The sequence below is a fragment of the Petromyzon marinus genome, chromosome 61, assembly GCF_048934315.1.
Source record: "Petromyzon marinus isolate PM22_M1 ecotype Great Lakes invasive population chromosome 61, UKy_Petmar_22M1.pri1.0, whole genome shotgun sequence".
NCBI lineage: Eukaryota > Metazoa > Chordata > Hyperoartia > Petromyzontiformes > Petromyzontidae > Petromyzon > Petromyzon marinus.
In genome coordinates, this window is record NC_133727.1 from 11,014,664 (window position 1) to 11,039,399 (window position 24,736).

Below are 24,736 nucleotides of genomic sequence, written 5' to 3' on the forward strand. Positions count from 1 at the left end.
AATCCAGACGGGACCCACCTGATCGCACCCTCAACCCCGTTCCCTCCTCGCGTTGAGCCGCAGCAGCAGCAGCAGCGCCCTGCGCCGGGCTGGGCTGCCGGGATGAAGAGCGATCCCCCACCATGCGCCCACGGTGCCGCCGCCACCGCCGAGGCCTCGGTGGGCGCGCCTCAGCTGGTGGTGACGCCGCTCAACACCAGGCGGCTGCAGCCGTACCGTCTCGCCACCAGCAGGGCCGAGGTGAGCATCGACTTGTTGTCCTCTATGCCCGCGACGGTTCATACCGCCCGTTCTAAGCCTGCTGGTGAATTGTCACGATCCGGGGGTCACGATTTGGGGGTCACGATTCGGGGGTCACCATCCAGGGTCACGATTTGGGAGTCACGATTCAGGGTCACGATTCAGGGTTATGATCTGGAGTCACGATCTGGGGTCATGATCTGGGGTCATGATCCAGGGTCACGATTCGTGGTCACAATCCGGGGTCACCATCTGGGGTCACGATGTTGGGTGATGGTTCGGGGTCACGATTCGGGGTTAGAATCCGGGGTCATGATCCGGGGTCACTTCACACAAAGATTAACGAATCTTGCTTAACGCTTTTCAGATAAGGCTGAGAGCCAAAATGTATGCCCTCCGTCTGTAACAGGGGGTGCAAAATAACACTTTAAACGATGATGCAATATGGACTGCTGCGTAGCTCTTAGGGACTTACCCTGTACCTCTGATTAGCATGGTTGGCTACGTATGGTGTGAACGAAGTTCAACATACACACTGTAGACAACCGGCCACATTGATTCAAGGATTGTCCAAAACTTTGGGAGATTGAATCCAGCAGTAAAACAATTCATGCAACAGCAGGAAATGTAACTGAACATCTCCATTCCCTTTCCGCTCGTCCCCACTGTTTCTGTTGCTGCGCCTCTCTTATTGAGTCCCATTCTCTCTCATACATTAAATTCCTCTCCCTTGAGTTACCCATTTTGGTTTGCATCGTCGGCATTGTTCATCTCATTAACCACGTGACGTGCGGTTCTGTTGACTTTGTGGGGAATCAGAATCGACCTATAATGCATGAATTGTCGCTTGACTTTGAGAGCACACTTTTGGGTCTCAGATGCAAGGCCGGTCTAGAGAAATTTGGTCTGCTGGTATACACAATGTTGGAAGCTCCGTCTGACTATACGAGTGCCTGCGTAGTATGGTACTGTCGTTATTTGTCTGGAATTGTGCACGCCTGTCATCAACGATCGGAAAACGACAACACCTCAGCTCTGCTGCTGCTGTTGCTCGTCATCGTTGTGACACAAAGCCCCGGCCTAGAGACGCGTGGCAACAGCGCTTTCCAGAAGGTGCCTGGGCCCTGTCGTGTGGAATAATTCTCCACCCGACAAACTCAAGGACAAAAACCTTGAGGTCAACTGCTTCAAGGGAGACCTGGAAATGAATTTCATGAACACGGCATGATGAGAGTAGCAATGCACGCAAGAGATGCTACTCGCACAATTTTGCGTTTCTTAAATGTTTACATTGCATCACATTACCATGATGAATGCTTTCCATTTTTGTTCCCTCATCAAATCTCTACACCATAGAGCTCGATGCATATCCGACCATCATCACCTAGCTAGTGAACTGAAACACGTGCACCAAGCTCTCAAGATGAATGGATATTCGGACCACACAATCCGTAAAGCGATCACCCCAACCGTTGGGAAAGAACCATCTGAGGACCCAATTAAAAGCATCATCTTGCCATACATAGCATAGGTCACCAAAAATATTTCCAAAATCATGAGTTAACACAAGATTCAGGTTCGATTTAACACAGTATATAAAATTCGTGATCTGATCTCATCTGTGAAGGATAGGATCCCTGATATGCAATACCCTGGCGTCTACAAACTAAGCTGTGTCTGCGGCAGCAGTTACATTGGGGAAATTAAGCGACATGTCTCGGACCGTGTTCGTGAGCATAAGGCAGATTTTAAACACGGTAGCACCAACATGTCGGCCGTGGCTGATCATTGTTTTAATGCGGTTGGCTCACACGAAATTGATTTCTCTAAGACGAAGGTACTTTGTAAGCCCACTGGCTATTAACAAAGATTCGTTCATGAAGCCATCCACATATACAGACACAGACACAATTTCAACCGAGAGGATGGGTACAAACTCAGCAGTCATTGCAAAGACGTCATCAACCAGTTTAAGTCATAACTGGCTGTGATGTTCCCATCCTGCCACCTTCCGATGTAATTTTTTAATTTTTTCCCCATGGCTTCGGCTCTCCGATTTCACATTAACAGGTTGAATTTGTCGCGCCAACGTGGCCACCTACGGACGCCGACCTCTACGCCGCGGTGGCTCTGCGATCTCACATTAACACGCTAATCTCTCACATTAACATCGCCACCCACGCACTCGTCGCGGACGCCGCTCGCCGATCTTACATTAACATGCTAATTTCTCACATTAACATCACTAGCCCCGCCCACTTCGTTTATGACCCTAGGACTACACCCTATAAAACAGTCTGCATTCAGCAGCTTTCCCCCTCTTTCCTCCTGAAGACGATCGCTTGTGTTCTGATCGAAACCTCGTAGTTTTTTGTTCATTTTATATTTAACATTTTTATTAATTTGTACCTATCTACGTGAGTTTACCAAAAAACCCAAAGAATATGAATTCCTGCAGTCACGAAAGCTTTAGGTCAAGATATATAACTCTTGTTAATTGTGAGTCCCCAGTTCACGTGGACCTGCCTCCCATTGGGCCTGCTAAGATGTACAGCTCTATTTACGCCCGACTATTTACGTCCTATGAAGCAGAGATTTTGCATTAAACGTCGCCTTATGTACCTTTTCCTTATATGGTTGGACGTTGTTGTTTACGAATGCTTTCCGTTTTTGTTGTTATTTGTCCTCGTGCACCGGTCTGCCAATGCGGCATCGCCACATAATATGTTCATGCGTGGAACAGGTGAGCATTACCTGCACAGGGGAAGTCTGCATGCAGTTTCTGAAGAGGAAGGAGCAAAGCGCGTGCGTTTACGAAATACATTGGATTTCGCCGGATGGGAGACAGGTGAGAAATGTTCAACTCCAGGTGGCCGGGTGACTCGGGGGGTCTCAGGGCACTGAAGACGGCACCGCTGAGACCCTGTGTCAGAACCCTCCGTGGCAGCTGCCACGGTGGCGAGATGTTAGCTACCTCACCCAGTATGTAGGAGGATGTGGGTTTGATCCCTGACCCTGACGACTGTTGTATGATTGGAGTTTGCGTGTCTCTCTCTCTCCGTGGTCACGTGGATTTTTCTCCATGACCTCTGTTTTTTCCCTCCGCATTTAAAAACATGTATACAGTATTTGGCTGCTAAAAAAATTCCACGTGATAAGCCACTGAGTTGAGATATCATTTGTGGCCAGATCGCTTCTGAAAAAGAGCTACCTGGTGAAATAAAAAAAATGGTTTCGTTAAATAGTGATTAAACCGGGTTCTTAATAATAAAGCTTTTTAGGGTTAGATCGTGTAAGTAGAAATGTTGTTAACCCATCACCACCCGACGCAGCCAATTAATAAGGTTTGTCACGTGAACAAAACATGCCAATTCGTTACTAGTTCAGCACATTGGTGTGTTGTTAAGCATTCAAATGCTCCATTATAATTCTTCACACGACCTGTAGTTGCAATTTTTTCAGCACACTGGTATATTGGGGAGTAAACCCACAACATTTACAATTTATATGATGACATTAAACCCCCCTCTGATCTTCGCACCTGATAGGCAAACAGTGATAACATCACCTTTACTCTATTTAAGACCGATAGCCAGAAGACTTCCTCACAATTATGGCAAATCGCCTGATGAAGCTCGTTGTAATCACTCGCAGAGAATTGTTGTACTCAAATTGTAAATGTTGTGGGTTTACTCTCCAACGAGCGGTGGCACACCGGTTAGCGCGCTGCACTACGAACCCAGCGACTCGAATTCGATTCCCGCTCACGCCGACATCAGTGATGATTATCTGAACCGGTTATGGGCCTCCCCTCGGTCTACTCAGCCTCAAATGAGTACCTGGTGTGGTGTGTAAACATCGCCACGACGGAGACAAAGGCGGCTAGGCATGGTGCTGGCCACCCACCCCCTCGTGTGCCATGCCGGCCTTCATAGATGCTGCTCGCTAACAGCACTTGCCCCTACAGTCTGTTATAGGCTATACGGGGGATCTTTGTCTTTGTATTCCTCCCCCCCCCCCCACCTTCGCTCATCTTCACAGACCAGCGTGGTGAAGTACGGTCATATATCCCTCACGACCCGCAAGGCATGGGGGCGAGATATTCACAGCTGGCAGTGGATTGACGAAACAGACTGCACGCGTCCATTCATTTGAGTTCGCCTGTTTTAGAGCCCGATTGACTTTGTCTTTAATTGTGAAGCATCGTCGGGGTGATGCTCTGCATGAAGAGCGCTATCAGCCAGCACACGCACGCACGGTTTTTGTGTTGCAGGTGTGGATTTGCCAGCCGCCCGATGGGACGTCACTGGCGGAGGAGCCACTTTGCAGCCGCGACTCGGCCGTCAGCTACAGCCTGGACAAGCTGCCAGGTGAGGCAGAGCTAGGACACTGTGGCCAGCCACGATTGTGGCGAGATGTTAACTAACTCGCCTGGTATGCTGGAGATCGTGGGTTCGATCCCAAAACCTGACGATGCCTGCTGTATATTTGGAGTTTGTGTATTCTCTCTCTCTCTCCCCGTGGTCGTGTGGATTTTTCTCCGGGTCCTCCGGTTTTTCCCATCCACATTTAGAATCAACATTACGCGTTTAGACTATTTGGCTGCAATACATTTACACGTGATGATAAGCCACTTCGTTGAGCTATGTTTTATGGCCAGGTCGCTTCTAAAAAAGAACTACAGAGCTCAGTGGGCCTTACCTGCTAAAATAAAAATTGTTTATAGTTTGATGTCTGATGCATGTTTTTGGGTCGTGCCGGGCGCCAATTGGCACGGTGTCCTCTTAAAGTGTGTCCGGGTGTCCTGCTGACCACCCACCCCCTCATGTGCCGTGTCGGCCTGAATAGGTGCTCACTTAACAGCCTTCGCCCCAACAGTCTATTCAAGGCTACAGCGGAGGGATCTTTGTCTTCTCTGCGCCGCTGGGACAGGGTGATACTGGCCTTAATAGGTCCTCACTAACAGCTCTCACTCCAACAGTCTGTTCAAGGCTACAGTGGGGTGGGGGGGGGTCTTATTTGTCTCCTCTGCGCCGCTGGGACAGGGCGCTACTGGCCTTAATAGGTGCTCGCTTACAGCCGTTGCTCCAACAGTCTGTTGAAGGGATTTTTGTCTCCCATGTGCCGCTGGGACAGGGCGCTACTGGCGCAAGTACTGCTACGCGTCGCGATTCGTGGCTCTGGTGCGCTCCAAGACGCCCAAGGTGACGCTGAGCTCGGACGACGCGCGCTTCTCGCTCATGGACAACGGCCCCCCCGGCGATCTGGAAGCGCGCTTCCACGACGGTGAGCGGACGGCAGTAGTAAACCACGGGCCGGCCAAAAAAACTCGGATTCGAACCCAGGATCCCAGATGGTGCCAGCCCAGCGCTCTGACTATAAACTATTTTTTTATTTTACCAGGTAAGGCCCACTGAGCTGCGATATATCTCTTTTTCAGAAGTGACCTGGCTGTCACAAACGATAGCTGAACGAAGTGGCTCATCATGTGGAAATCTATAGCAGGCAAATGCTCTAAACGCATGTTTCTAAATTTGGAGGGAAAACTGGAGGGCCTGGAGAAAAATCCACATGACCGCGGGAAGAGAACACGCAAACTTCAAATATAGAGGCGTCAAGGTCGACATCGAAGCCACGGAAACATTATTATTATTTGGCATGTCACAAACCGCGCCCCCAGTGGTAAAGTTTGCTCGGTCTACGTTACTTTTGTTTGGCTTCCCAAGAACCTGACAGAAACAGATGGATCGATGATGGGTGATGAGAGATATCAACGTTACACGTTTGTTGTGCTGTAAATATGAGTTACGCTAAAAAATGTAACAATTATTTTTTTCTATTACCAGGTAAGGCTCACTGAACTTTTTTTTTTCAGAAGCGACCTAGCCATCACAAATATAGCCCAACGAAGTGGTGTTATTGCGTGGAACATTTATTGCATCCAAATACTCTAAAACGTGCCTTGATCCTAAATGTGGAGGGAAAGATCCACGCGACCACGTGGAGAGAGAACATGCAAACTCCAAATATATACAGCAGGCGTCAGGGTCCGGATTGAATCCACAACCTCCTTCATACCAGGCGAGGGAGATAACATCTCGCCACTGTCACGTGCCCAGAGAACACGTGTCTGTGTGCAAGGCTCCAAACCTACTAAAAACTGCACCTGTGATGTCCAACACAAGGTTAGAGGGAAATTGAGTTGGCAATTTGACCTTGAAGGAAAAAGAATGCTTCTGTAAAATTTTAGAGTTAACCAACATTCAAACGCTGTCCATAATAAAGATTATATCGGGTTAGATCGTGTAAATATAAATGCGACGTTAAACCCGCCACCACCCAACACAGCCAGTTAGTAAGGTTTGTCACGTGAACAAAATGTGTCAATTCGTTAACGAGTTCAGCACATCGGTGTGTTGTTAAGCATTAAAATGCCCCATTAAAATCCTTCACACCACCTGTGATTGCAATTTTAATACGTCTTTGGTGTGTATTCCCAAATGTGCGGAAGCTTCGCATAGTTGCGTGGTTGGCGATGGGACCTGGTTCAAGGAATTCAATTTTGGGGCCCCGCACTGTGCAATTTCCACCGCTCTCCACAGCCCCCACGCCTGGGCACCGGTGCAGTTGCCCTGCCCGCGCACGTGATGGCCGTGCCGCTAGCTACACGGGCGCAAAATAAAACGAGGCAGTCATGTTGGAAGACACATCTTCCCCCCCTCCGCCAAATTATATTTTAATCGTGCTCTTGGCATCATGTCGTGAGATTGTAATATCGTGAGATAAGGATATTTGAGTTAGGGACTCTTGCAGGAGGCAGTGTGACATCGCCCCAATTTAGGGAATAGCTTCTTGAAGTGGACATGAGAGAACTACTTCTGAGGTCCCTTCATTTTTTGTTCCTTCCACCGATGTACATTCCCACGACTGCCAGTACGCATTTGATGCAAGGCAAACCGAACATATTTCAGTGCAAATTGATGATGATGATGAAATCGAATCCCTGGCTCCATTTGGAATTGGCGCTGTTGATCTGAAAGCACAAGGCTATCATCACGAAGAAAAGCCCTGCTGCATCTCGCAGACACGTCTCGCCACCGTTACGTGCCCAGAGAAGATGTGTCTGTGTGCAAGCTTCTAAACCTATTGAAGACCGCACCTGTGATGTCCAACAAAAGGTTAGAGGCAATTGAGTTGGGCGGTTGACCTTAGACCATCAAGGGAACAACAATGCAGTTTTGCAGAAGGTGAGCGACGTTTTCTCTATCCCAATCAAAGAATTTGTGGTTTAATCATCGGTGTTGCCAGCGCCGCGCCTGGCCGCCTGTGTCTCCCCAGTGCTGACCTGCGTGTTCTGTCCTCCAGGGGTCAAGGTTCTCATCACGAACGGCTTCGTGAGCGTGACGGAGGCGTCCGGGCTCACCCGCACCTTCCAGTCTCCCTGCGACGCATCCCAGCCGGACGGTGGTGGTGGCGGCGGCGGCGCCACGGGCGCCTACGTCCGGCGGTCCCTGCAGGTGTGAAGGAAGGCCGCGGCACCGCTTTGTGTTGTCACAAAGACAAAGATCCCCTGTGTAGCCTTAACAGACTGTTGGGGCAAGTGCTGTTAGCGAGCAGCACCTATGAACGCCAGCACTGCGACACACAAGGGGGTTGGTGGACAGAACCACGCCCTGCTGCCTTTGTCTCCCCAGTGGCGATGTTTACGACACACCGTACCAGGTACTCATTCGAGGCTGAGTAGACCTAGGGGAGGCCCAGGACCGGTCCACCACGACCACTTGCAACGTCGTCTCATGGCCAGGGCGCTCGACCAGTCGAGCGAGCGGCTCGCAATCGGGAGGTCACAAGATCACATCCCCTTTGGAAGTTGACTTGGCCCATCATCCCTCCGTCTGGGGGTCGATTATAATCTGAGTGCCACTTTGTGGGGAAATTAACTGTGGTTCTATGGAAGAAAAAAAAAACTTTCCCCCACCATAGGAATGTGGAATATCCACCACTGGCTCAGGGGCTGTAAATGGGAAAACGAGCATTGTCCCGATGTTCTTCATTTGAGCAGCAAATCACTTTGACTTTTGATGGAAGAACATTAAAACCTCTTTTAACGACAACCCCTGTTAACGACTAATCGCTTAACAACGGGCCTCCATAGAGCCCAATGCGTAGTGTATAGTATAGTGTATAGTAGTGTATAGTGTAGCGTATAGTAGTGTAGCGTAGAGTAGTGTAGTGTATAGTAGTGTAGTATATAGTAGTGTAGTGTACAGTGTAGTGTAGTGCCTCCATAGCGCCCAATGTGTTAGTTTACCGACCATTCCCCTGTTAACGACAGGCTGTTGTAGGTACAGTAAATATTAATTAATGCATTGATTAACCATGTTTCCTTTAATGTGTTTATAAAGTTGTTTTAGTATCTTTATTTATTAACATCCATTGTTTAACTATTATAAAGTAAGTTTTTGGGGTGAAAAAGGGTAATTTTCGATGCTATCGGAACGAATTAAGCCTTTAACATTTGTTTCCTAAACTCTCTTAACCACCAAATTACTTAACAACCGGTTTCATGGAACCAATTAACCATCGTTAAGAGGCGTTCTACTGGTACAGAAATTCAGTCTTGAGACTACCATGGACCCACTTGTTGTACTGCCATAACACGGCCACACAACACTTGGGTTCTCATATCCCTTTGGAGCTTCGAGTGTGGCTTTATTTCAAGATCCCCCCCTGGTTTACTGCCAAATGCCACACCAACTATTTAACATTTTCTTATTTTACCAGGTAAGGCCCACTGGGGATATACAGTATAGCTATTTTTCAGAAGCGACCTGGCTATCACAAATTATAGCTCAACGAAGTGGCTTATCATAATGTAGATATTTATATCAGTCAAATACTCTAAATGCACGTTGATTCTAAACATGGAGGGAAAAACCGGAGGACCCGGAGAAAAATCCACGCGACCACGGGGAGAGAGAGAGAGAGACACTGAAACTCCAAATATACAGTCGTCAGGGTCGGGATCGAACCCACGACCTCCTACATACTTGGCGAGGGAGTTAACATCTCCTAGCCACCACTGCGCCACACACTCGTGAACAGAATTGGCCAACCATTCCGGAATGGCGTTGACGCGCAGTGAGGATTATTATTCCTCACAGCTTCGCAAATTTGTGAGTTTCACAAATCTCTAAGTGATCCATCAACTGTTGCATCAAAATACTTGGTTATAAGCATGCACTAACTAACACCTCATCATCATCATCACGATCCATGGGCAGATAGCTCCGTAGGAGTAGTATCAGTAGGTGTCCACTGCACATTTCGTCATTTGTTTCCACTTTCCTGTCTGTCTCTCAGTGCCAATATGCTCAAGTCGTGGCAACGTCTTCTGGCACCATTCTCTTATGTCGTGGTCAAGCCATTCTCTGTTAGCTCTCTCTCCGGTTCCTTCCATTTTTTCCGAACAACACACTATCAATTTTTCTGTTGTTGTTGTCCATCCTACGTAAGTGTCCAAATAGTGCCAGTTTCCTTCTCATCACTGCCTGCATCATCATCATCAGGCTGTCTTCTTCAACGTGCAACCTTTTTCTCACTTCTACGTTGGTCACTCTTTGGGTCCAGATTAGATGCGGCATCCTTCTGTGGCGATACATTTCGAGTGCCAATATGTTATCTTTGTTAGTCTTTTTCAATGTCCAAGTCTCGCACGCACGTTCTTAAGATGTCAGTTTGGTCTTGCAGCTGGTTTGCTTGCTTCTCCACATGCGTGCAAATCAAAGCTATCAAAGGTGCCGTTTTGATGAGGACAAGTCCCACGTTTCATAAAGGCTGCGGCGAATTCCTGAAGTATTTGTCCTGGATTCAATCATTTGTTCCTGCAGGATTGGCCAATTATATGGGCAAAGGGCAGGGATAGTAGTTGAGTGGCTTTGTAAAAGTTGGTGGGGTTGACCCATGTATGAATTACCCGTGTAGTATCGATAGTTAAATTACAATGTGCAATTTTATTGAGTGACTACTGCTGTGTTGTCTTGGTGTGGTCTGGGACTGCTTTTTATGTTGTTTTGCTGCCTTGTCCAAGCTTGAGAATTGGTTTACTTCTGCAATTAAAATGTGTGTATACTTTATCGATTTAACGTGTTTATTTGTAGTGATTTGCTTACATTTTGTTTTACTGTGCACTCTATCGTGTTTTTTTTTTCGTGCTGTTTGTTGCTGTAATTTTCTGAGCCGCCCCCAACTGCTAGATTAACTTCGTAGCTCATCGGATTCCTCTCCAATATAAATAAACATTCTGATTTTGAAAAGGGGGCGGCCAGGTTATCAGCTCAACGCGCACGCTCCGGTGGAGCCTCCCAGGAACGTGGCGACCCTAAATCTAGAGCGGATACCCCAACGCACGAGTGTCCGTGCACGTCGCATTGATTAAACGAGCTCGCTCGCTGCTGCTGCTGCTGCTCCCCGCAGGCGTGGCAGCAGTGCCTGCAGCTCGAGGAAATAATCTCCCTGCAGGAGCAGAGCAGCGGCTCGGGCGCCAGCTTCTTCCCTGCGTCCGTCAGCCGGTACGTTCTGGGCACGAATGAACGGTGGGACAGACGGATGTGCAGACGGACGGACATATGTACGAACGGACATACGTATGGACGGACGGACATACGTAAGGATGGACGGACATACGTACGGACGGACGGATGGACATACGTAAGGACGGACGGATGGACATACGTACGGACGGACGGATGGACATACGTAAGGACGGACGGACGTACGGACAGATGTACGGGCGGATGGCCGGACGTACGGACATACGTACGGATGGACATATGGACATACATACAGACGTACGGACGTACAAACATGCGTACCGACGATTGGACATACAGACGTACGTACGGATGGACGGAGCGTCGTCGCCCACTCAGCCTGCCTCCACGACGCGGCACTCCGGCGCTGAACCTCATTCCAAGTAAGCACTTTTTTTTTAAATGTCATCATAACAAAAAGGCTGACAAAAAGGGGAAGGTCGTGGTGCTCCGGCGATGGGGGTTGAAAAGATACGTATGGGCGCCGCGGTGGCTAGGAGATGTTAACTACCTCGCCTGGTATACAGGAGGTCGTGGGTTCGATCCCGACCCTAATGCCTGCTGTATATTTGGAGTTTGCATGTCTCTCTCTCCGTGGTCAGGTGGATTTTTCTCCAGTTCCTTCAGTTTTTCCCTCCAGAATTTAGAATCAACGTCACGCGTTTAGAGTTATTTGGGTGCTGCATTTAAATGTCCACGTGATGATAAGCCACTTCGTTGAGCTATAATTTGGATGGCCAGGTCGGTTCTGAAAAAGAGCTACATACAGTAGTCTCTCAGTGGGCCTTACATCTGGTCAAATTAAATCAAAAAATGTTTTGTTTCATCTTATAAATAGTAGCACAAAGGCAATTGCACTTTAGATTTGATCTGCAGTTGATTAAATGATCCCATTTGTATTCATATCCAAGTTGCATATCCATACCTGTCAACCCATACGGTTTACCCATATGCTTGTACAGGGAAATTGAGTCTTTCAGGTCCATACGGTGTAAAGCTGTTTCAATACGGGAATTTATTTTTGTCTATTTGTTTGTGATGGGACTTTGTAGGAAGAACGTTGAGATTTATAAGGGCACGGGGTGACCAATAAGGTCTGAATTGGTCTGTAATATGGTAGGCACTGATAAGGGGTTGACAAGTATGCATATCGGACCCTTTGTCAGGAACGCAACCCGGCTGCTATGCCATTGTTTCTCTGGGCAAATCGGTCGCGACTCATGCCGTTTCGCCCCATGGCACCTTTTCTAGGAACATAACCCCCAAGTAGGACCCGGGACTGCGTGAAATTGGGAATGTAAAGTATAGTTCTGTACGTACAAGCCGATGATCACTATCGCCTGGAGATTTCCATAGGCCCCGTCATAGACCCTGGAAGCTGAGCAGGGATAGGCCTGGATAGTACCTGGAAGGGCAACAAGAAACAGGGGCAGGAGGCCTAGTGGGCATATCGGCAACATCCATTGTTGGCCTGACCAATGCGGTGAAGTATGGTCGAATCGCCCTTACTGCCAGCACAGCATCGGGAAAGCAACTCGTCGAGCAGTGGATTGACAAACATGCTTGGTATAAGAACATGTCTTGGCCATTTTGACAATAAAACAGAGGGTGTTAAAACAACAAAATAGATACTTTTGTAGGGAACAAAGTCTGCATTAACCACACGTACTTGTGGCAAAACATGCAAACAAACGTGCTCTGATTATAATGGATTGTCTTTGAAACTGATTGGCCTACACCAGAGACAGCCTTATTTATTTTTACACGCGTTTTATTAACTCTGTTGTTGTATCCTCAAATCTTCTCAGTTTTTACCCACTTCCCAATGTGGTATCGACTGCAAACTTGGTATACTTATGTCATACTGATGACAATATATCATAGAAAAATTTAAAACATATATTTTAAAACATTCTTTTTTATATGTTAGATGTTTCGGCTTGGGTCTAATTGTCCACGCTCAACTGACGTTGGCTGTAATTGGCCACGGTCCCCCTTACGTTATGGCAAGCTTCGGGGCCACTTCCTGGAGTCGTGGAGTTCTTCCATTGCTAGTACGGTACATTTCATTAAAGCGTGTTTAAAAAAACTTTTATATATATATTATTTATTATGGCCTAGTCTCACCACCAGTGTTAGAACAGAGAACACCAAAAGGCAAACAGAACAAAGACAATGCAAGTATCAGAACACTTAGATGTAGCTCGGGCCGAGCAGTTATATCTATGGGATCATTTTGCCAGTATCCAAAATTATGAAAAATAAGACTCGGTGTTACCCTATCTGGCAATAAAATAGGTGTTAAGATGTCCAAACACCAAAATAGAAACCTTTTGCAAGATATCAAGTCTGTATTAACCACGCATATCTGTGGCAAAACATGCAAACAAACGTCCGCTGATAATGGCATGTACACGTATACAAAAAAAAAACAGGGTTTATAAACTGCACTTGGAACGCGCTGCGAAAGGTGCGCATTGTAAATACAAAACGGAGGGTCCTGGGTGTGGGGCGTCTCTCTCAAAAGATGATGACGACGCGTTTGCCATCCAATGGAGGGAAGCGATGCCACCAGTGACGGACTGGGACTAATAAACATCGGCCCCAGGCATTCGTAAGCACACCGGCACACATTTGGGCTGTGTGCAATACGTTGTTTTTGTTTAAATTAGTTTGTTGTGCGACAAACTGTATACGAGCTAGATTTGCGATGTGACGCATTGGCGTGATTTTGCCGTGCGACACTCATTGGCCCATTTGGTCTGGGTCCAAAAAACAAATGGGATGCCGGTGAGGAAGATTCATTGGCGCTGTCCAATATGGAACTTGATACCAACTGAGACTGTAAATAAGCAATAAAACGTACAAATTAGAGGTAAAAGTATAAGAAAAAAATGACTGATCACATTTGCAATTTCCCAACACAGAGTGGACCAAACCTACCGGGCATTTGCCCTACGGACCACTGTCCTAACGACCATTGCACGTTGGTTAGCGCACTCAGGCTGTAAACTCAGGCGACTTGATCTCGATTCAAGCTACGTCCGAAAAACTGGTTGTCGGTCCTCCCTTCTTCACGAGCTCACACCGACCAGCGTGAAGTGTATGCTAAAATAAACTCTCTTAACTGACATGGCATGGGGTGGAGGGTGGGGGGAGTCTTTATCCAGCAGTAGATTGACAAAGGGCTGTCATGTATTTATTATTATTATTTAATTTTACACCAACTCCCACCTCCAGTGGTAATGTTTGCTCGGTCAACGTTACTTTTGTTTGGCTTCCGAAGAACCTGACCGAATTAGAAGGGTTGGGTGATGAAATATATCTATGTTACATTTTTGATGTGCTGGAAATATGGGTTATGATAACAAATGAAAGTAAACCTTTTTTTTGCTTTACCAAGTAAGGCCCACTAAGTTATTTAGCTCTTTTTCAGAAGCGACCTGGGTATCACAAATGATAGCTTAACGAAGTGGCTTTCATCACGTGGAAATTTATGGCAGCCAAATGCTCTAAAAGCATGTTTCGAAATGTGGAGGGAAAACCCGGAGGGCCTGGAGAAAAATCCAAGCGACCACGGGGAGAACACGGGGAGAACACGGGGAGAACACGCAAACCTCAAATATACAGACGTCCGGGTCGGGATTGAACCCACGACCTCCTGTATACCAGGCAACGGAGTTAACATCTCGCCACCGCGGTGCCTCCAATGCAATGGCTGATGTAAACCGGTTTCGTTGGTATGTGTTCACCACAGGGGGCGGTAGCGTAGTGGATGGCGTGCTGCACTGTGAACCCGGCGACCCGATATCAGCTCAGCATTAAATGAGTACCTAGTGCGGTGTGTAAACATCAGCAGTGGGGAAACAAAAGCGGCCGGACGTGGTGCTGGCCACCCACTCACCTTAGGCGCTTGCGAACAGCACTTGCCCCAACAGTCTGCTCAAGGCTATGTGGGGGAACTTTGTATTTGTGTGCGTGTGTCTGTGTTCGTAGGCCATCTGTGGTGAACACCGAGCTGCAGTCCAAACCAGCGTTGGATGGGAATGCCCTGGAATTGGGATTGGCCCAAGCGAATATATAATATTGCCTGCATTGTGGGCAAGTGGCTCACTTGAGCTACAGTTATTTTCCGTTCAGTCAATGGTCTGATTTTAACCCTTTCCATTCCGATGACGTACATGCATGTCATTGAAAACTGATGACGTATGTGTACGTCATCAGTTTTCCTTCAGATTTGGAAGAAAATCTAAAATAAGATAATTTTATCGGTGACGAAGCTCCCACAAGGCCGTGCGGGAGAGCGTGTGGCACAGTTTGGCGCCAGCTATCATAGAGTGCGGTCGTGTGGCTACGGTTCTCTGCGGTGAGTAAGATGTCTTTAAAAACAATGGCACTACTATTACGCCTCTCTAAGTAAAATCAGCGCTGAACCGCTCGCGCATTCCGACATTCGGTGGTGAACGGGACACCACCCACCCTGCAACTTACAGACGTCTCGGAACGGGGAAAGGGATGAACTTACGGTTGCTGTCCAGTAATTTTGAAGGGAGCATTCATTACCAAAAGCACCCCTCTCTGCCGCGAAGTGCACATTAGCAATCACATGGTAGGCAAATGCACTAATTAGAGCCGGGCGTCCTGGTGGGCCGGCGTAGGCCGTTTCTTTCGCTATTGTCGGATGTAAACGATTTGCGGCAATGGAAACTGAGTGCGTTGATGAAAATAAATATTCATGTGCACGTCACATAGGGGTCACAGCACATTGAAGGAGTTCATCTAACAATAGAGTCACCTTGCCTATGCATTGCTTGAGTGTACGAGAATACGCCAAAGATATTTTTAGAAATTACAATCATGGGTGATGTGAAGGGCTTTGGTGTAGTCTTTTAAAAGTTAACTCTGTGCATTCTCGTAAAAAAAACTTTTTTCCTTAAATGTCTGAGGTCGACGAACCAATACAGTGCATTATAGCCTTGTATCGGACATTACCGTTCCATTTTTCAGTCGGATCAGAAGCTTGCACACAGATGAATATTTTGCAGGCGTTTAACAAACTTAATAACTAGCAATTGTGTCTCATAGCATAATCAATACTAGCAATTATGTTTTTATAAAATAATCGCTGTTATTAAGTTTGTTTGTGTCTTTTATTTTTAAAGCGGAATCCTTTGATGATGTCGTCTGGCGGCCGAGTTGCCCCTTTTTAAAGAGCTTCTTAGCTCTACGGGCTTTACTCGGTGGGAAATACACTTCTTCTGATTCTAAAATGAGGTGTAACCAAACAGATGTTAGTAAACAAACGTGAGTGATCATGAAATGAAAAGGCAATATCGCCCGAAATCCCACAAAGTGCCTTAATGATGAGGGAGAAATTAAACGCTCACGCACGGTGCTTTAATTTGATGAAATATTTGCTGACGCAGCAACAATTACAATTCCCATATGTACACGATGACGTTTGAGTCCTGTACGAACAGCACTAAAGCATAGAGGAATGCATAGAGAAGTGTATGCAGATGCGGCTATGTACGGCGCAAAAGAAGTTCAAACATACATAGATCCATACAGGTGAATAGTTGAAAAGGTTGGATTTGTATGTGTGTACAGTGAGGGGAAAAAAGTATTTGATCCCCTGCTGATTTTGTACGTTTGCCCACTGACAAAGAGATCAGTTTATAATTTTAATGGTAGGTTTATTTCAACAATGAGAGACAATAACAACAACAAACTCCAGAAAAACGCATGTCAAAAATGTTATAAATTGATTTGCATTTTAATGAGGGAAATAAGTATTTGACCCCCTCTCAATCAGAAAGATTTCTGGCTCCCAGGTGTCTTTTAACGAGCTGAGATTAGGAGCACACTCTTAAGGCAGTGCTCCTAATCTCAGCTTGTTACCTGTATAAAAGACACCTGTCCACAGAAGCAATCAATCCGATTCCAAACTCTCCACCATGGCCAAGACCAAAGAGCTCTCCAAGGATGTCAGGGACAAGTTTGTAGACCTACACAAGGCTGGAATGGGCTACAAGACCATTGTCAAGCAGCTTGGTGAGAAGGTGACAACAGTTGGTGCGATTATTCGCAAATGGAAGATACACAAAAGAACTGTCAATCTCCCTCGGCCTGGGGCTCCATGCAAGATCTCACCTCGTGGAGTTGCAATGATCATGAGAACGGTGAGGAATCAGCCCAGAACTACACGGGAGGATCTTGTCAATGATCTCAAGGCAGCTGGGACCATAATCACCAAGAAAACAATTGGTTACACACTACACCGTGAAGGACTGAAATCCTGCAGCACCCGCAAGGTCCCCCTGCTCAAGAAAGCACATATACATGCCCGTCTGAAGTTTTCCAATGAACATCTGAATGATTCACAGGACAACTGGGTGAAAGTGTTGTGGTCAGATGAGACCAAAATGGAGCTCTTTGGCATCAACTCAACTCACCGTGTTTGGAGGAGGAGGAATGCTGCCTATGACCCCAAGAACACCATCCCCACCGTCAAACATGGAGGTGGAAACAATATGCTTTGGGGGTGTTTTACTGCTAAGGGGACAGGACAACTTCACCGCATCAAAGCGACGATGGACGGGGCCATGTACCGTCAAATCTTGGGTGAGAACCTCCTTCCCTCAGCCAGGGCATTGAAAATGGGTCGTGGATGGGTATTCCAGCATGACAATGACCCAAAACACACGGCCAAGGCAACAAAGGAGTGGCTCAAGAAGAAGCACATTAAGGTCCTGGAGTGGCCTAGCCAGTCTCCAGACCTTAATCCCATAGAAAATCTGTAGAGGAAGCTGAAGGTTCGAGTTGCCAAACGTCAGCCTCGAAACCTTAATGACTTGGAGAAGATCTGCAAAGAGGAGTGGGACAAAATCCCTCCTGAGATGTGTGCAAACCTGGTGGCCAACTACAAGAAACGTCTGACCTCTGTGATTGCCAACAAGGGTTTTGCCACCAAGTACTAAGTCATGTTTTTCAGAGGGGTCAAATACTTATTTCCCTCATTAAAATGCCAATCAATTTATAACATTTTTGACATGTGTTTTTCTGGATTTTTGTTGTTGTTATTCTGTCTCTCACTGTTCAAATAAACCTACCATTAAAATTATAGACTGATCATTTCTTTGTCAGTGGGAAAACGTACAAAATCAGCAGGGGATCAAAAACTTTTTTCTCTCACTGTATATATGTTAAACTTCTTTCGCACCTTACGTACCCAACCGTGCTAATCGGAGGTGCGGGATTTTTGAGGGAAATGAAAGTTGCGTCGTGCAAAAATAGGAAACAGGGACGAAACTTAGAATGAAGCCGATGTAAATGCTCACGATGAAAAACATCGCCCTGTACGTGAAGAAGTTTGGAGTTTTCTAGAAGTTGACGGTTGTGGGCAGCTAATTATATATCTGTTGCACATGCAATTAAAATAAAAAGCAGCATGTACATTGCACACTGGTGAAAGTGTTGAATGAGCTGCGTGGTACTTATATTTAATTGGATCTTGGCCACTCTCCTGGTAAGGTCAAAAAGAAAAATGTCATGCCAAGGGCAATAATTATGAATTAAATGTGTGCGTGTGATGTGCTGGTTGTGACTTGCATTATTTTTTTACTTTTGCTTTGAATTACATGTACTGTGTGTGTGTATATAGTGTTATATTTGTGTGTATCATGTACCGCAACACAATCAAATAAAATAAAAGTTATAAAACCGTGGATGTGTATGTGTGCTCATTACTAACATGGCATCATCAGATAACTTTGTAAACTAAAACTAAACTATTTTTATTTTACCAGGTAACTACCTCGCCTGGCATACAGGAGGTCGTGGGTTCGATCCCGACCCTGACGATGCCTGCTTCTGTATATTTGGAGTCTGCATCTCTCATCATCGTCGTCATCACGGTGGCTCGGAGATGTTAACTACTTCGCGTGGTATACAGGAGGTCGTGGGTTCGATCCCAACCCTGATGCCTGTCTGTTTGAAGTTTGCGAGTTCTCACCATGGTCGCGAGGATTTTTCTTCAGGCCATCCGCTTTTCTCTCCACACTTAGAAACATGCGTTTAGAGCATTTAGCTGCAATACATTTCCACGTGATGAGCCAACTTCATTGAGCTATCATTTGTGGCCAGGTCGCTTCTGAAAAAATAAAAGCTATATCGCTCAGTAAGCCTTACCTGGTTAAATAAAAAAAATCTTAAGTTAATAATTTAATTGAGGGACCTTGCCAAAGAGGGCATACACTACGGAGACTAATGTACGTATGTACGTTGAACTTATTTCGCACCGTACATAGCCAAGCGTGCTAATCGGAGGTGCGGCGGAAAGACAACAAAACTAAACACAAAAAGCAGTTCTAAAGAAACAAGTCTTCAATGTAGAATTAAAAGTGCATAGCCCCAAGTGCGTCAAAAAACTGTGATTGAAGCCTTATTTTCTTTATTCAGGATGGAATTTAGTCGTGCTCCTCGTTTATTATTTTTTACTACACTTTCCATTATTTAACAATAATGCCCGGACTGTTTAAACGTTAAAGCAAATGAACATTTGATTCGGCGTGCGTTTTTTTCGCAAGTGTCCAAGGAGCTCTGGGTTTGATTGTTGCAATTGCGGGAACAGTGCAATGCTTTTGCCCACCCCTACCACCGTGGCTCACGTTGGTGATCGAGTGCAGGCAGGGTGGACTGCCCTGGGACCCCCCCCCCCCCCACGGACTGGAGGGGCCAAGGTGGCGTGGCTTCAGAGTGGGAGAGAAATTGAACAGGAGGAAGAGGGGAGCGCGCACCCAATTTCATCGCTAGCATCAGGGCCCAAGTGTCTTTTTTTGTTGGGTGCAATTGTGAACAACAGCCATTGTCAGACAGTAGTACATCGAATCGGCACTCGGCTCACCTACAAGGCGTGTGGTGAAGTTAGGAGATGTCCCGTGTGTGAGCTCGGGGCATTTGAAGACCTGGCGACGTGAATCGGTGATTTGGCCGACAATGTGTTCATCAGGGAAGCAGTTCAGTATCCGGACAGCAGAGTGAAGAAGAAGATGGGAGATTCTGTCCAGGGAGCAATGTGCTGGCAACGGGGAGGAAGAGTGGGGGGGGGGGGGTAGGACGTGACCTGGCAGGGGTTGTGCATAATCGGTTGGCATGGCATCTTGTTACATGGCATCTTGTTACAGCAGCCCTTTTGCCCACTTCAGCAATTGTTTCTTGTTGTGGCTGTCCCACCTGATGACGGACGCTTGTGTTGCGCCCGAAACGTCGTGATTTATTTTATTTTATACCCACATGACTTTACCGAAAGAACCAAAGAGTATGGATCCCTGCAGTCACGAAAACTTCAAGTGTAGATTGGCATGGCGTCTTTCATGTGGGGGGTGGAAGCATGGCCGGAAGGTCTGTGGGGGGGGGGGGGCAGTGCTCGGTGTAAATTTTGTACTAAGGGATTGTGACAGCAGCGACGTGTCGAAGGTGATGCAGGCTGGGGATGGTGAATTAAACCGTGCTGCTACGTTACTGTACTAAGTTCATGTCCAACTTAGTTTGCCCACCGCTCCACCATCTCCCCCTAACCCCACCGGACAGAACAAATCTCTTGCTCGTTCACAGTGTGACAATGTGTTTGCTCTCGCATTTTTAAGCGCCCTTCGTGGTCGATGTTCGTAACTTTTTTTTTCGACAAGCAAAGGGGCCGTCCATAAATGACGTCACGCATCTCGGGGGGGGGGGGGGTCAGACATTTGTGACGATGTGTGACGAGGGGGGGTGAGAAATGTGACGTCACATCAAAATGCGCAGCTTTACAGCCAACGTTAGTTGAGCGTGGACAATAAGACCCAAGCCGAAACATAACATATAAAAAATAATATTTTAAAATATATGTTTTTTTTAATATTTTTATGATAGAAGATAGTATTGTCATCAGTATGACATAAGTATACCAAGTTTGCAGTCGATACCACATTGGGAAGTGGGTTAAAATTTAGTTACAAGTTTTCAGGATACAACGACAACAGACAGAGTGAGTTAAATAAAAGCGTGAAATAATAAAAAAACCGCCATTTACTCTGGCCTCCTCTCTCTCGTTGTATCCTTGATTTGATTCGGCAGATGGAATAAACGCCCCGAGCGACACGCACGTGAAGTGTCGCCTCTTTTTCAAGCGTGACCTGTGTGCAGTGCCGGATTATCCTAGTAGCACAAGTAGCAGCTACATATGTAGTAGCTACGGGCCCCGCACTTTCAAGGGCCTCGCGCTAAATGCTTTCAAGCTGTCAATTCCGGTTCATTGATTCTGCACTGGCTCTATTACTATAGTACTATCCCGCCTTCAACTTTTACGAACGACTGGGTGTTTAAGGTTAGTGATTTGTCGTATTATCTGACTGTATAGCAAATGAAAAAATACAATTACTTTACTATGCAAGTAAAACATTTCTTTTAATATTTGTTTTTTTTAATTTAGGTTCCCTTCATAATATTTGCCACAGGCCCCGCACGAGCTTCATCCGGCACTGCCTGCGTGTGGCCTCTACAGTGAGGGAAAAAAGTATTTGATCGCCTGCTGATTTTAAACGTTTGCCCAATGACAAAGAAATGATCAGTCTATAATTTTAATGGTAGGTGTATTTGAACAGTGAGAGACAATAACAACAAAAAAATCCAGAAAAACGCATGTCAAAAATGTTATAAATTGATTTGCATTTTTATTAGGGAAATATGTATTTGACCCCTCTGCAAAACATGACTTAGTACTTGGTGGCAAAACCCTTGTTGGCAATCACAGAAGTCAGACGTTTCTTGTAGTTGGCCACCAGGGTGCACACATCTCAAGAGAGATTTTGTCCCATTCCTGTTTGCAGATCTTCTCCAAGTCATTAAAGTTTCAAGGCTGACGTTTGGCGACTCGAACCTTCAGCTCCCTCCACAGATTTTCTATGGGATTAAGGTCTGGAGACTGGCTAGACCACTCCAGGACCTTAATGTGCTTCTTCTTGAGCCACTCCTTTGTTGCCTTGGCCGTGTGTTTTGGGTCATTGTCATGCTGGAATACCCATCCACGACCCATTTTCAATGCCCTGGCTGAGGGAAGGTGGTTCTCACCCAAGAGTTGACGGTACATGGCTCTGTCCATCATCCCCTTGATTCGGTGAAGTTGTCCTGTCCCCTTAGCAGAAAACAACCCCAAAGCATAATGTTTCCACCTCCATGTTTGACGGTGGGGATGGTGTTCTTGGGGTCATAGGCAGCATTCCTCCTCCAAACACGGCGAGTTGAGTTGATGCCAAAGAGCTCCATTTTGGTCTCATCTGACCACAACACTTTCACCCAGTTGTCCTGTGAATCATTCAGATGTTCATTGGCAAACTTCAGACGGGCATGTATATGTGCTTTCTTGAGAAGGGGAACCTTGCCGGCGCTGCAGGATTTCAGTTCTTCAGGTCGTAGTGTGTTACCAATTGTTTTCTTGGTGACTATGGTCCCAGCTGCCTTGAGATCATTGACAAGATCCTCCCGTGTAGTTCTGGGCTGATTCCTCACCGTTCTCATGATCATTGCAACTCCACGAGGTGAGATCTTGCATGGAGCCCCAGGCCGAGGGAGATTGACAGTTATTTTGTGTATCTTCCATTTGCGAATAATCGCACTAACTGTTGTCACCTTCTCACCAAGCTGCTTGGCAATAGTCTTGTAGCCCATTCCAGCCTTGTGTAGGTCTACAATCTTGTCCCTGACATCCTTGGAGAGCTCTTTGGTCTTGGCCATGGTGGAGCGTTTGGAATCTGATTGATTGCTTCTGTGGACAGGTGTCTTTTATACAGGTAACAAGCTGAGATTAGGAGCACTCCCTTTAAGAGTGTGCTCCTAATCTCAGCTCGTTACCTGTATAAAAGACACCTGGGAGCCAGAAATCGTTCTGATTGAGAGGGGCTCAAATACTTATTTCCTTCATTAAAATGCAAATCAATTTATAACATTTTTAACATGCGTTTTTCCGGATTTTTTTGTTGTTATTCTGTTTCTCACTGTTCAAATAAACCTACCATTAAAATTATAGACTGATCATTTCTTTGTCAGTGGGCAAACGTACAAAATCAGCAGGGGATCAAATACTTTTTTCCCTCACTGTACTCTGACGAAGGGCCACGAGCAAAATAAACACATCGACCTTCTACCACACACACGTTTATTCATAGTTCCATAGTTCCATTTATTTGGTATAGCCCTGTGAGCCATTCGGCTCTTGAACAAAAAACAAAACATGAACAAGAAAACATCTTAAAGTGACTATGTGACTGTGCAAACAGAAAATCTAGGAAAAAAACATCAAAATATTCCTGAAATAGCACCGTACACCAACGCTGTGTGCAAAAATCCCAGTGGGATGCAAGTCAAACAACAACAACAACCACAAGACAACTTAGATTAAGGCGTTCAGTCTAACTCCGTACTACAATAAACAAAAACATGGCCAAACCAAAAAACTTTTCAAAATCACCAAAATAAAGCCATAAATGCAATGTAACAGTGATCATAGGAACTGTGACCGAATTTTTAACAATAAACTACATAAATAACATGTGTAGAGGTGTTAACTACGCACTGTTGCGTAACCTGCATTGCCACCAGGGCAGTGCAGCATTACCTCTGGGTACAACGGTTGGGGTCAGTCGAGGTGAAATGGATCGTAGCCAGGGTTTGGTACGAACCAATCAGACGGTTCCACGTGGGAATGTATGATTGGTTCTACATGGCCACGAAGGAGTATAAGACGGGTGACCCAACAGACCTCGGGGAGTTCTCTCCCTGCACGAAGACAGAAGACTGGGCTGAAGCCTAGCCAGGACCTTGGACCAGCCTCACAGCCCTTCTAAGGGCTAAGGCTCGGCATACCCAGTGGTCAGGACCCACCAGGCCAGCGGTGGGTCAGATAGCCTCCCCTAGGTCCTAGCCGGAGGACTCTAGGCTAGGATAGCGGTAGACGTGTAAGTCCCGCCAAGTCGGGAGGCTGTACCTCCTTAGGTATCAAGGAGGTTAGCGGTAGACGTGTGAGTCCCGCCAAGCCCGGAGGCTGTACCTCCCTAGGGTATCGGGTGAGGGGACCGTATCTCCTTTGTGTGTGTTAAGCGTTGTATGAGGAATTAATACAATAAACAGAGTGTGCCTCCTAAGAAGTCTGCTCGTCTTTACAACACTACACATGTAACACCAAACCCTAGAGCCATGAGAAGGGTTTCTGGGTTAGATCGCGTGTCTTAACCCTCCACCACCGGTTTGTTGGAGAGTAAATACACAATATTTACAAATTGAGTAAGGGGCCATCCATAAATGACGTCACGTGATTTTGGACGATTTTTGACCCCCCCCCTTTCGTCACACGGCGTCACAAAAAGTTAGACCCCCCCTCAAATATGACGTCACAAAGCTCTGCCCCACCCCCCCCCCCAAAAAAAAAAACATGCTTCAAATCGCTTTAAACTGTCGTTGTAGTAGTACGTATTTAATGTGGCACTGCACTCTGATGTTGTAGGAGAAAACATTTATTAAAAAGTCTATTTTATTAAGTAGAACGTGCTGTCTATATTTATTTAAAGTTGCGCATTTTGATGTGATGTCACATTTCTAACCCCCCCCCCCTCGTCACACATCGTCACAAATGTCTGACCCCCCCCCCCCCCAGGTGCGTGACGTCATTTATGGATGGCCCCTATGACGTTTCGCTGGTAATTACATCCAGCATCAGTGGGCGATTTGCCACTATTCTGGCACTGGGAGGCTGAGTAGTAACTCATTGGCATGTTTTGTTGACGCGACAAGCCTTACTGGCTGTGTGGGGTGGTAGAGAGTCACGACACATTTATACTTACGCGATCTGACCCAAAAACATTAGTTATGAT

The 24,736-nt window shown here is 46.3% G+C and overlaps 1 protein-coding gene across 2 annotated transcripts in view; it reads left to right on the top strand.

The window, feature by feature from the left end:
* The first annotated feature begins 86 nt into the window (after nt 1-86).
* The window catches only part of LOC116955719 (serine/threonine-protein kinase PLK4-like), a 42,680-nt gene continuing 18,030 nt past the window's right edge, over nt 87-24,736 (top strand). Inside the window, exons 1-7 of one of the 2 annotated variants that reach the window (XR_012930059.1) lie at nt 87-240; nt 2,984-3,088; nt 4,514-4,610; nt 5,377-5,526; nt 7,606-7,757; nt 10,717-10,811; nt 14,829-16,666. Coding sequence is in view for 1 of the 2 variants with exons in the window: in XM_076053559.1 (XP_075909674.1) it covers nt 103-240; nt 2,984-3,088; nt 4,514-4,610; nt 5,377-5,526; nt 7,606-7,757; nt 10,717-10,811; nt 14,829-14,916 (825 nt within the window). In the remaining variant the exon portion in view is untranslated. Of the gene's footprint in view, nt 241-2,983; nt 3,089-4,513; nt 4,611-5,376; nt 5,527-7,605; nt 7,758-10,716; nt 10,812-14,828; nt 18,560-24,736 lie in introns of those variants that run through there. The other variant, XM_076053559.1, reaches the window with a different exon arrangement.